Below are 12,432 nucleotides of genomic sequence, written 5' to 3'. Positions count from 1 at the left end.
TGAAAAGATCAAGCAGATCCTAATGTCACGTCCAACAACGGCAAGAAAGCGTGACATACTAACAGAGGACGTATTAACACAGTTTGATGAAGCTATTCGTTCGGAGTGCAACATGCAGAGCACTAGCTGTTGATGAATGTACTGATGTGAGTGATAATGCCCAGCTTCTGGTGTATGTTAGATTTTACCACACAGGGAAGAAGGAATTCTGTGAAGACCTGTTAGGTGTAACACCACTCGAGACTCATACAAGAGGAAAGGACATATGCATTGGCTTGCGAAAGTATTCAACCCTCTTGGTATTTTTACTATTTTGTTACCTGGAATTAAAATTGATTTTTTGGGGGGGGGTTTGTATCATTTGATTTACACCACATGCAAGATGTAACATATGTTTTATTATGAAACAAACAAGAAATAAGACAAAAGAAAACAGAAAACTTGAGCGTGCATAACTATTCAGCCCCCCCAAGTCAATACTTTGTGGAGCAACCTTTTGCAGCGATTACAGCTGTGAGTCTGTTGGGGTATGTCTCTATAGGCTTGGCACATCTAGCCACTGGGATTTCCCCTTCTTCAAGGCAAAACTGCTCCAGCTCCTTCAAATTGGATGGGTTCCAGCGGAAGTGTTCAAGGTAGAACTTCAAGGAGACTGTGCACACTTCCCAAAAGTGCAGGAACAGATTCAGGGTGAGAGAGATGTTTCTCCTCATATTGACTTTATAGATAAGCTGATTGGAAACTTCAGAAATCGCTTTGACAGCTTTAGCCTTGGAAAGCAGCTCCTTCTCCTAATTGAGAATCCATTCCTCATCACAGATGTCAGGGGATTTTCGAAAAATGTGACACAGACCTTCAAGTGGGTACATGCTGGATCTCTACAGATGGAACTGATTGATCTGCAAGCAAATGTTGCACTAAGAGAGCCCTTTCAACTAACCGATCATGACACTTGCTGGCTGCAGGCTGTGTCTGAGAAAGCACCACAAACGATTATGTTAGGTCACCACCTAGTCACAGAAAAACACAGCCATTTTTCCAGCCAAAGATAGGAGTCACAAAAAGCACAAATACAAAATGAATCACTAACCTTTGATGATCTTCATCAGATGACACTCATAGGACTTCATGTTACACAATACATGTATGTTGTGTTTGATAAAGTTCATATTTATATAAAAAAATCTGAGTTTATATTGGCGCGTTACATTCAGTAGTTCCAAAAACATCCAGTGATTTTGCAGAGAGCCACATCAATTTACAGAAATACTCATCATAAATGTTGATGACAATACAAGTGTTACACATGGAATTATACCTCTCCTTAACCTCATAGTCCGCCCCATCCCGCATGCGGTCGCGTTACTACAGCCTCAAGCTCATTACCATAACGCAACGTTAGCGATTTCTAAAAATCTTATCCTTTTCTTAACAATCCTGTCGTCTCAGATTTTCAAAATATGCTTTAGAACCAGAGAAAATCAATAATTTGTGTAAGAGTGGTGATAGCTAGCTTAGCATTTAGCGTTAGCATTTAGCACGCAACATATTCACAAAAACCAGCAAAGGCATCAAATAAAATAATTTACCTTTGAAGAACTTCAGAAGTTTCAATGAGGAGACTCTCAGTTACATAGCAGATGTCCAGTTTTTCCTGAAAGATTATTGTGTAGGACACCACGTTCCGTTTTGTTACTATGCATTTGGCTACCGAAACTAACCGAAAATTCAGTCACCTACACGTCGAACTTTTTCCGAATTAACTCCATAATATCGACTGAAACATGGAAAACGTTGTTTGAATCAATCCTCAAGGTGTTTTGTCATATATCTCTTCATTGAAATGCCGTCCCTGGAAGCCTGCATTCTTCTCTGATTCGGATGGAAAAATACTGGTAGCTGACTTTTGCGCACCAATTTCCACGCAGACACCGTGCGGGACACTTGGCAATTGTAGTCTCTTATGGTCAATCTTCCAATGATATGCCTACAAATACGTCACAATGCTGCAGACACCTTGGGGAAACAAGAGAAAGTGTCCGTTCATTCCTGTCGCATTCACAGCCATATAAGGCGATCATGGAAAACGTAGCCTCAGAAATCCTGTTCATTTCCTGGTCGGTCAAACATCTTGGTTTTGCCTGAAGCATTTGTTCTAGGGCACTCACAGTGAAAATCTTTGCAGTTCTGGAAACGTAAGAGTGTCTTCTTTCCAAAACTATCAATTCCAAGCATAGTCAAGCATATTTTCGTGACAAAATATTGCGCTTAAAACGGGCACGTCTTTTTATCCAAAAATGAAATACTGCCCCTATAGGACTAACAGGTTAATGCAACTGCTGTGTCAGATTTCAAAAAAGCTTTACAGAAAAAGCAAACCATGAAAAAATCTGAGAACGGCGCTCAGAATAAAAATAAAATTATCCGCCATGTTGGATTTAACAGAAATCAGAAATAACATTATAAATATTCCCTTACCTTTGATGATCTTCATCAGAATGCACTCCCAGGAATACTAGTTCCACAATAAATGTTTGATTTGTTCGACAATGTCCATTATTTATGTCCAAGTAGCTACTTATGTTAGGGCGTTTAGTACACAAATCCAAACGCTCGTGCAGGTCCAGCCGAACGTCGGACGAAAAGTTCAAAGAGTTATATTACAGGTCGTAGAAACATTTCAAACTAAGTATAGAATCAATCTTTAGGATGTTTTTATCATAAATCTTCAATAACGTTCCAACCGGAGAATTCCATTGTCTGTAGAAAAGCCATGGAACGCAGGTCGCTCTCATGTGAAATGCGCATGACCAGGACCTGGCTCTCTGCCAGACCACTGACTCAAAGAGCTCTCATCCGGCTTAACATCACAGTAGAAGCCTCATTCAAGTTTCTAAAGACGGTTGACATCTAGTGGAAGCCCTAGGAAGTGCAACAACCAATATCCCACTGTGTATTCGATAGGTGCTGAGTTCAAAAACGACAAACCTCAGATTTCCCACTTCCTGTTTGGATTTTTTCGCAGGTCTTTGCCTGCCATATGAGTTCTGTTATACTCACAGACATCATTCAAACAGTTTAGAAACTTCAGAGTGTTTTATATCCACATGTACTAATAATATGCATATATTAGCAACTGGGACTGAGGAGCAGGCCATTTACTCTGGGCACCTTATTCATCCAAGCTACTCAATACTGCCCCTGCAGCCATAAGAAGTTTTAAAAAAATAAGTCCAAACTCTCGCGGTATGTTAACTCAATGTAGGATAGTTGCATGGTAAGAAATCAAAGAAGAAGAAAAACAGTTCTATCAAAACCGTCTAACCAAAAGCAGAGCGCTTTCGACACACCCACTCCTTTCGACACACCCACTCCTTTCCACATGCCCACTACTTTCCTTTCGACACACCCACTCCTTTCCACACGCCCACTACTTTCCTTTCGACACACCCACTCCTTTCCTTTCGACACACCCACTCCTTTCGACACACCCACTCCTTTCCTTTCCACATGCCCACTACTTTCCTTTCGACACACCCACTCCTTTCCACACGCCCACTACTTTCCTTTCAACACACCCACTCCTTTCGACACACCCACTCCTTTCCACACGCCCACTAGTTTCCTTTTGACACACCCACTCCTTTCCACATGCCCACTAGTTTCCTTTCGACACACCCACTCCTTTCCACATGCCCACTAGTTTCCTTTCGACACACCCACTCCTTTCGACACACCCACTCCTTTCCACACGCCCACTAGTTTCCTTTTGACACACCCACTCCTTTCCACATGCCCACTAGTTTCCTTTCGACACACCCACTCCTTTCCACATGCCCACTAGTTTCCTTTCGACACACCCACTCCTTTCCACATGCCCACTAGTTTCCTTTCGACACACCCACTCCTTTCCACATGCCCACTAGTTTCCTTTCGACACACCCACACCTTTCCACATGCCCACTAGTTTCCTTTCGACACACCCACTTCTTTCGACACACCCACTCCTTTCCACATGCCCACTAGTTTCCTTTCGACACACCCACTTCTTTCGACACACCCACTCCTTTCCACATGCCCACTAGTTTCCTTTCGACACACCCACTCCTTTCCACATGCCCACTAGTTTCCTTTCGACACACCCACTCCTTTCGACACACCCACTCCTTTCCACACGCCCACTAGTTTCCTTTCGACACACCCACTCCTTTCCACATGCCCACTAGTTTCCTTTCGACACACCCACTCCTTTCCACATGCCCACTAGTTTCCTTTCGACACACCCACTTCTTTCGACACACCCACTCCTTTCCACACGCCCACTAGTTTCCTTTCGACACACCCACTCCTTTCGACACACCCACTCATTTTGACACACCCACTCCTTTCCACAGGCCCACTAGTTTCCTTTCGACACACCCACTCCTTTCGACACACCCACTCCTTTCGACACACCCACTCCTTTCCACACGCCCACTACTTTCCTTTCGACACACCCACTCCTTTCCACATGCCCACTAGTTTCCTTTCGACACACCCACTCCTTTCCACACGCCCACTACTTTCCTTTCGACACACCCACTCCTTTCGACACACCCACTCCTTTCCACACGCCCACTACTTTCCTTTCGACACACCCACTCCTTTCGACACACCCACTCCTTTCGACACACCCACTCCTTTCGACACACCCACTCCTTTCGACACACCCACTCCTTTCCACACGCCCACTAGTTTCCTTTCAACACACCCACTCCTTTCGACACACCCACTCCTTTCGACACACCCACTCCTTTTGACACACCCACTCCTTTCCACATGCCCACTACTGTGTACAATGTGTATATTCGTGCAGGGCACGTTTGAAAAAGAGACCTAGGTCTCAATATGTCTTCCAAGGTCAAATTAAAAAAATACTTTCCTTTTGACACACCCACTCCTTTCGACACACCCACTCCTTTCCACACGCCCACTAGTTTCCTTTTGACACACCCACTCCTTTCGACACACCCACTCCTTTCCACACGCCCACTAGTTTCCTTTTGACACACCCACTCTCCCATACTCCAGTCACCATATTGGGATGCAGCTACCCCCTTCTCTACGCACAGCCTCTTCGAGGTAAACGATTGGTCCAAAGTCAGACCCTGGGGGGGGGGCCACTTCCCTGTTACACACTTGTCAGTAATTGTATATAGGATTATGCATATATACTTACTGAATACCTATTGTGATGTTTAGCTATTCCAAGATGAGAACACACTAAGATATACGATTCTAAGACGAGCTATATCAATTTCCCTTTTCATTGATGTCACTCCACAGGAAGCAGTACAGGAAGCTGCTGCAGTGCATTGTGGTCATTCAGAAGAACTACAGGGCGTTTTATTGGAGGCGGAAGTTCTTGCTCCTGCGCTGGGCCGCTCTCACCTTCCAGAAATGCCTGAGGGGCCAGTTGGGACGAAAGGTCTACTGCCAGCTCCTGGATGAGAGGAAGATGATGGAGGAGGATAAGAGGAGGAGGAGGGTGGAAGAGCTGGATAGGTGGGCTATTTGCAGTTTCTGTGTGTGTGTGTGTGTGTGTGTGTGTGTGTGTGTGTGTGTGTGTGTGTGTGTGTGTGTGTGTGTGTGTGTGCTGACTGGGGTTGGATTTGATTATTCCACTTTATTCATGTATGTAGAAGACACTGTTGTGTATGCTATTGCCCACGTGGCTGACTAGGTTGTTTCTGAGCTTCAATCTGCCTTTATTGCCTTGCAGAAAATAACTATACATAAACAGACTTCTGGTTAAATAATTGTCAACACATAACACCATATTAAGGTGTGTGATACAAGACACAACTAGCAATTCTATTTCACTCCAGCAGCAATAATCTGTCCGTCCACAATTCCCCTGTGGGAACATGGCGACTCTCAACACCCGACAACACCCGCTACTATCCAAGAGATTGTTCGTGAGGAAATTGCCTCAGCCTTCAGCAATGCTTACTCAACTAAAGTGGACAGTTTGGAAACAGTGGCCAGTGTGACAGAGGTGTGACTCCATGACAAGGACACAGCGCATACTAAACTAGAAGGGGGAGTCAATCTCCTAAAACAGAATCACTCAGACATAATTCCCATAATTTCAATATGCGGGTCACAGGACTTGAAACTGGTGTGGAAGCGGGCAACCCACCTTCCTTCATGAGCAAAATCTTTTATATGAACGGTTTGGGCAGGAAAAGCGTGGTCCCATGCCGCTGATTAACATTGCTCACCGCACGAGTCCTATCCACAACGGAGCTCAGTGTACGATTGTACGAATCCACAGTTTTGAAGTCTAATGGCAAATTGTTCGCCTCGCAGCGGAATTGGTGGCTTTGAAGAGGATCAGCATCTACCCAGACCCGAGTGCCGAACTGCTGAAACAGAGGGTGACCTACAACTAGGTGAGATACGCAAGCTAAACCTGAGATGCGACTCGTCTTGACTTTCCGGGAAGACAACACAAACGTTTTCCACTGCCAAGGAGGCTCAATACTTCTTTGAGAAGCACATCAAAATAAAAAATAAACATCTGTTGGTTCTGTTGCCCTGACACACTTGACTAGTGCTGTTTGTATGTAAACCACAGTATCCACTACAATGATATGGTTTATGCTTCCGCTTGATTCGGCACTGAATAGCAGCTTTCATGGGTTCAGTCATGAAAGTTATATGTCATTGGTTGATTGAACCTGCTGTCTCATACAAAAATGTACGGAATCGTGTTTTGTAGCAATTATTGTGGGCTTTGTGTTTCGACGATTGCACGATCACGCTAGCAGCGAGTAGGAATGATTGTCCTTGGTCAATAGAGCCATTGGACTTGTCTCAAGGATGTTCCTATCTGCCAGGACATTGCAGGATATCTAGGTTGACTCATTTTCCTTGGCTTTGTAAAGACGACAGCCTGACGGGACCCATACTTCCTTGTTCCGGCCCTCAAAAGGCAGGCTTTTCAAAACGGGGGCGGTACTAATTTACAGGTTCACAGTTGCAATGTTACCGTTACCATGACTGTGCACTGTCTATCCAAGACTGCTAAATACTTAGCTACAATGGGACAAGAAGAGCTGGACAATCATTTTAAAAAAAATATTATTTGACATTGAAACATACAGCCCTGTTTATTTGAGCCAGAATACACTGAAGAGGACTTGTGGCGGCGAGAAAAATAATTGCCAGACCAGCAAGCAGTGGCGGCAGCCTAGACCAGCTGGACTGGTACTCGGGAGGGTAAATCAAATCAAATTCTAATCAAATCAAATGTATTTATATAGCCCTTCGTACATCAGCTGATATCTCAAAGTACTGTACAGAAACCCAGCCTAAAACCCTAAAAGAAAGAGAGAATTAGAGAGAGCATATGTGGGGTGGCCAGTCCTCTTCTGGCTGTGCCGGGTGGAGATTATAACAGAACATTGCCAAGATGTTCAAATGTTCATAAATGACCAGCATGATGACAAGCTAGTAAGTTGTTTTGCTATCGGTATCTAGCTAGCAATATAAGCTCTCTTTCAATACAGTACAATTTGGTGATCCATAACAACAAACTCCCCTCCCTTGTATCAAAGTCACTCCGAACACCTCACTGCACTCCCCAAACACACCATATGCAAGTACAGTGGATTCGGAAAGTATTCAGACTCCTTGACTTTTTCCACATTTTGTTACGTTACAGCCTTACTTCGTGGAGAGAAGTGGCTTCTTTGCTGCCCTTCTTGACACCAGGCCATCCTCCAAAAGTCTTCGCCTCACTGTGCGTGCAGATGCACTCACACCTGCCTGCTGCCATTCCTGAGCAAGCTCTGTACTGGTGGTGCCCCGATCCCACAGCTGAATCAACTTTAGGAGACAGTCCTGGTGCTTGCTGGACTTTCTTGGGCACCCTGAAGCCTTCTTCACTACAATTGAACCGCTCTCCTTGAAGTTCTTGATGATCCAATAAATGGTGGATTTAGGTGCAATCTTGCTGCCAGTAATATCCTTGCCTGTGAAGCCCTTTTTGTGCAAAGCAATGATGACGGCACCTGTTTCCTTGCAGTTAACCATGGTTGACAGAGGAAGAACAATGATTCCAAGCACCACCCTCCTTTTGAAGCTTCCAGTCTGTTATTCGAACTCAGTCAGCATGACAGAGTGATCTCCAGCCTTGTCCTCATCAACACTCACACCTGTGTTAACGAGAGAATCACTGACATGATGTCAACTGGTCCTTTTGTGGCAGGGCTGAAATGTAGTGGAAATGTTTTTTTTGTGATTCAGTTCATTTGCGTGGCAAAGAGGGACTTTGCAATTAATCTGAACACTCTTCATACAAACGGATGCAGCAGACTTTGTGAAAGTTAATATTTGTGTCATTCTCAAAACTTTTGGCCAGGACTGTACAGTAGAAGTTGTAGCCTACTTGTAAACACACCAGTGGCGTGTATTCATGGATGCCAAGGGAAGCCAGGCTTCCCCCAAAAATGTAGCCAGAAAATAAGAAATAAAATAATGTATCTTTTGTCTCTGTGTTTTATAGTTTTCCTTCAATTCGCAAGAGGCTGAATGTATCTCACCGGAGAAAGCATCCGAGTGAGCAAAACAGCACTCCTCTGTCTCAGTATTTGTAGCCCATCTGATGCTGTATGGTCAAAAAGAGTATGACCAAAGATTTGTATAACGATACTCTGTGAAGTGCGCATGTGCAATAACTCAATCCACCATTGCATTTCTTCCAAAGAAAGCAATTTTTTAAAACTTTGGCAAAGGGTAAAGTCTACAAAACCTAATCTGTTCGTAACAGATTCTAGTTATTGAGATTAAATGTTCCATCGATGAGAAAATGTGCAGAATGTCTGTAGTGTCTTAACACTTAGTACTTATTTATGTAATAAGAAAGACTCTGAATACAAGCAATTGAACTGGAGCTTCACATTTACTCAAACTAGTTAGTACCAGAATAACATAGAACAATACTGCGCATGACCAAGGGTGCTCCCGCCTTAAAGGGGACATCAGTAATTAACAGAACATAACAATGTCAACAAAAAACCATCTTGCTCCATCTTCGCCGGCTGCCGGCCACTGGGCTTCCTCTCATCACCATATTTGGTCGTGAGTGGAAACGCCAACTGGATGTTTCACATTTATACATCCGGTGAAATGGATCGGTCTCATTGTTCTATATGTGGTATGACATGGCTGCTGCCCATAGCATTGAATGCCAGGGAAGCCAGCGAGCATTTATACATCCGGTGAAATGGATCTGTCTCATTGTTTCTATATGTGGTCTATAGCATTGAATACCAGGAAGCCAGTGAGCATTTATGTGGTATGACATGGTTGCTGCCCATAGCATTGAATGCCAGGGAAGCCAGTGAGCATTTATACATCCGGTGAAATGGATCGGTCTCATTGTTCTATATGTGGTATGACATGGTTGCTGCCCATAGCATTGAATGCCAGGGAAGCCAGTGAGCATTTATACATCCGGTGAAATGGATCGGTCTCATTGTTCTATATGTGGTATGACATGGCTGCTGCCCATAGCATTGAATGCCAGGGAAGCCAGTGAGCATTTATACATCCGGTGAAATGGATCGGTCTCATTGTTCTATATGTGGTATGACATGGTTGCTGCCCATAGCATTGAATGCCAGGGAAGCCAGTGAGCATTTATACATCCGGTGAAATGGATCGGTCTCATTGTTCTATATGTGGTATGACAAGGTTGCTGCCCATAGCATTGAATGCCAGGGAAGCCAGCGAGCATTTGGCCTGCCTTGATAAGAAAAACTATAAAATAATAGCCAGCATTGAGCTAAACTGAGTGAGGTCAACTGTGCATGGTCCTGGTTCACCAAAAGAAAATGAAGCCAAGTTGGATTTGGCTTCACTCCTATCACATCGAATCAACAGAAATGCGTCATTGCCAGAAACTTTAATTGTTGCGTACTCATTGTGTTGCTAACTAACTAAAATTGCCCCTTTCCTAGATTAGCCCTGGATGGAGATATGGATTTGGGCTTGTGGTTTTACTTAATTCTCCATACTGACCAATTATTACAGTGGTGATTCTGAACCAATGATGAATTCATACATTATGCCCCTGGCCTGAGAGGATGGAAATTCAATGTCGCTAGCTGTTAACTATATAGCTAGCTCATCGTTGCCCAAGAAAGGAAGTTTATATATTTTTTAACCTTTATTTTGTTAGGGAGTAATGTTTATACCAAGTTTTCCTTTTCAAATGAGCCATGTAAATACAAAAAATGCACACATGAAATACGTGGTAATATGTAACATGACATAATGTCGCTGTTTTCTGTGTGTTTTTTTTATTATAGGGAAAAGAAGAGGCTGGAGGCTGAATGGCTAGCACAATATGTAAGAGTATCTATTAATCACATAACATTCATTTAAGATTTGCTTCTAAATTGGGCTTTATAGTATCACCTCTTTCTCGATGCATGTTGCATGATTATGTCTTTCACTCTCGGTGCCTATTCGATAAAACCGAGGTAAACATTTTGCCACTGAGCTTTGTGTTGTGCTATCTCTCTCTGTCTTAGTTGCCTTTTGCTTAATAGCTTGCTGACCACTCTCAGTACCAGTCTCTCTCGAAACATTAGTTTTTGCGCTCTCTTTTCTTTCCCCATAGGCAGAGAAAGCCAGGAAGGTTGAGGACCTCCATCAGGCCCAAGAGCTATACCTTCTGACTCAGACACAAACACGGACACAGAAAAATACACAGACACAACAAGCAACATTGCCAGCAACCCAGGCAGTGCAGCAACAGATGAATGAAATGGAGTCTTGCAAAATGTTTGAAGAGATCTCTACTGAGGAGTTTTCCGAAGAGGCGGTGCGGACCCAGGACGCATCCCAGGACGCCTCGCAGGTGGAGGAGATCCTACGTCTGGAGCGGGAGATCCAAGAGCTTCAGCGGCAGAAGGAGCAGCAGGAGCTGTCCCTGACCGAGGCCTCCCTCCACCGACTGCAGACCCTCCGTGACCAGGAGCTGCAGCGCCTGGAGGACGAGGCGTGCAAGGCCGCCCAGCAGTTCTTGGAGTCGCTCAACTTCGACGAGATTGATGAGTGCGTGCGCAATATCGAGTGCTCGCTGGGCGTGGAGGAGGAGGAGAAGATAGGCGGAGAGAGGGAGGAGGGTGAGGAGGAGGAGGAGGTGGACGAAGGCTTTGGCGCTGATGATGAGGGATACAAGGACTCACCCAACCCAAGCGAGCATGGTCACTCAGATGGCCAGCGCACCAGTGGCATCCGCACCAGCGACGACTCATCAGAGGAGGACCCGTACGCTAATGACGGAATGCAGATCCCACTCCTGCCACCAAATACACTACTCCACCAGCCACTGCCCCTGCTGCCACTGTTTCAAGCCTGCCACAGCGCCTCCTCTGGCGGGGACTCGGTCTACTGCCACCCCCAGGTTTCAGAGGCCCAGTCCGATGATCTGGTCGAGCTCATTCCCCCGGATGAAGACTCGGACTACGACCAGGATGACTATGACGAGGGGGCCATAGTGTCCAGTGGCAGCATGGCGTTCTCACAACCCTGCAAAGGGCAGTGGTCACCTGACTACCACGGCTCTGTGGGCACCTACAACAGTTCGGGAACCTATCGCTTCAGCTCGGAGGGGGCCCAATCATCGGTGGGTACCAGCTGTGGGTGACATCACAACCTAGTTCAGGGGTCGAAGCAATAATATGGTTAATGGTTTTCATCAGTAAAAGTGAAACCAAGACATATTTTACTTATGATGTTGACATAACATGTTTGTTAAACCTTTTTCCCTCTCTCTGCTCAGTTTGAGGACAGCGAGGACGATTTCAACAGGTTCGACATGGACGATGAGTTGTCCTACCGACGAGACTCGGTCTATAGTTGTGTCACACTGCCATACTTTCACAGCTTCCTCCACATCAAAGGTAACACATTTTTGTTCGAGCCCAGCACTAACACAACTAATTGATAAACTAGTCATCAAACCCATGGTTAGTGGAATCAGGTGTCTGCTTTTCACACTTTTCCATTATTACAACTTACCACTAGGTTGCACTGCAGGCATTTGGGAAGAGCACGGCAGTGTTCCTCCATATTGGCAAAATGAGTGCATGGGGGTCTTTCCAGCTCACTGCTCACCATTATCCCTCTCTCTCCCTCTATCCACATCACACCATCTCTCTTTAGGGGTCAGAGGAGCAGTTGCTTGTGCTTTGTTGTGACTTTGTCCCTTCTCTCCCCTTCACTCTCACTTTCTTTCTCGCTCGATGTCCTTTCCTCTCTCATTCCCTGTCACCTGTCACTTACTCTTTAATATTGTATGAACACATGAAATGTTTTACCATTGAAACTCAATCATTTGTTTCTGGTTTATATTCCAAGTTATTTTGTTCAAGA

At 44.8% G+C, this 12,432-nt stretch overlaps 1 protein-coding gene across 2 annotated transcripts in view; it reads left to right on the top strand.

Moving 5' to 3' along the window:
• The window catches only part of myo10 (myosin X), a 221,272-nt gene that overhangs the window by 189,407 nt on the left and 19,433 nt on the right, over window positions 1-12,432 (top strand). For both annotated transcript variants that reach the window (XM_052477336.1, XM_052477337.1), the window contains 4 exons: window positions 5,326-5,544; window positions 10,359-10,398; window positions 10,673-11,683; window positions 11,840-11,960. In XM_052477336.1, coding sequence (XP_052333296.1) covers window positions 5,326-5,544; window positions 10,359-10,398; window positions 10,673-11,683; window positions 11,840-11,960 — 1,391 coding nt within the window. The remainder of the gene's footprint in view (window positions 1-5,325; window positions 5,545-10,358; window positions 10,399-10,672; window positions 11,684-11,839; window positions 11,961-12,432) is intronic.

Source organism: Oncorhynchus keta, chromosome 23 (genome assembly GCF_023373465.1).
Source record: "Oncorhynchus keta strain PuntledgeMale-10-30-2019 chromosome 23, Oket_V2, whole genome shotgun sequence".
NCBI classification, from domain to species: domain Eukaryota; kingdom Metazoa; phylum Chordata; class Actinopteri; order Salmoniformes; family Salmonidae; genus Oncorhynchus; species Oncorhynchus keta.
This window is presented reverse-complemented; position numbering and strand designations above follow the sequence as displayed.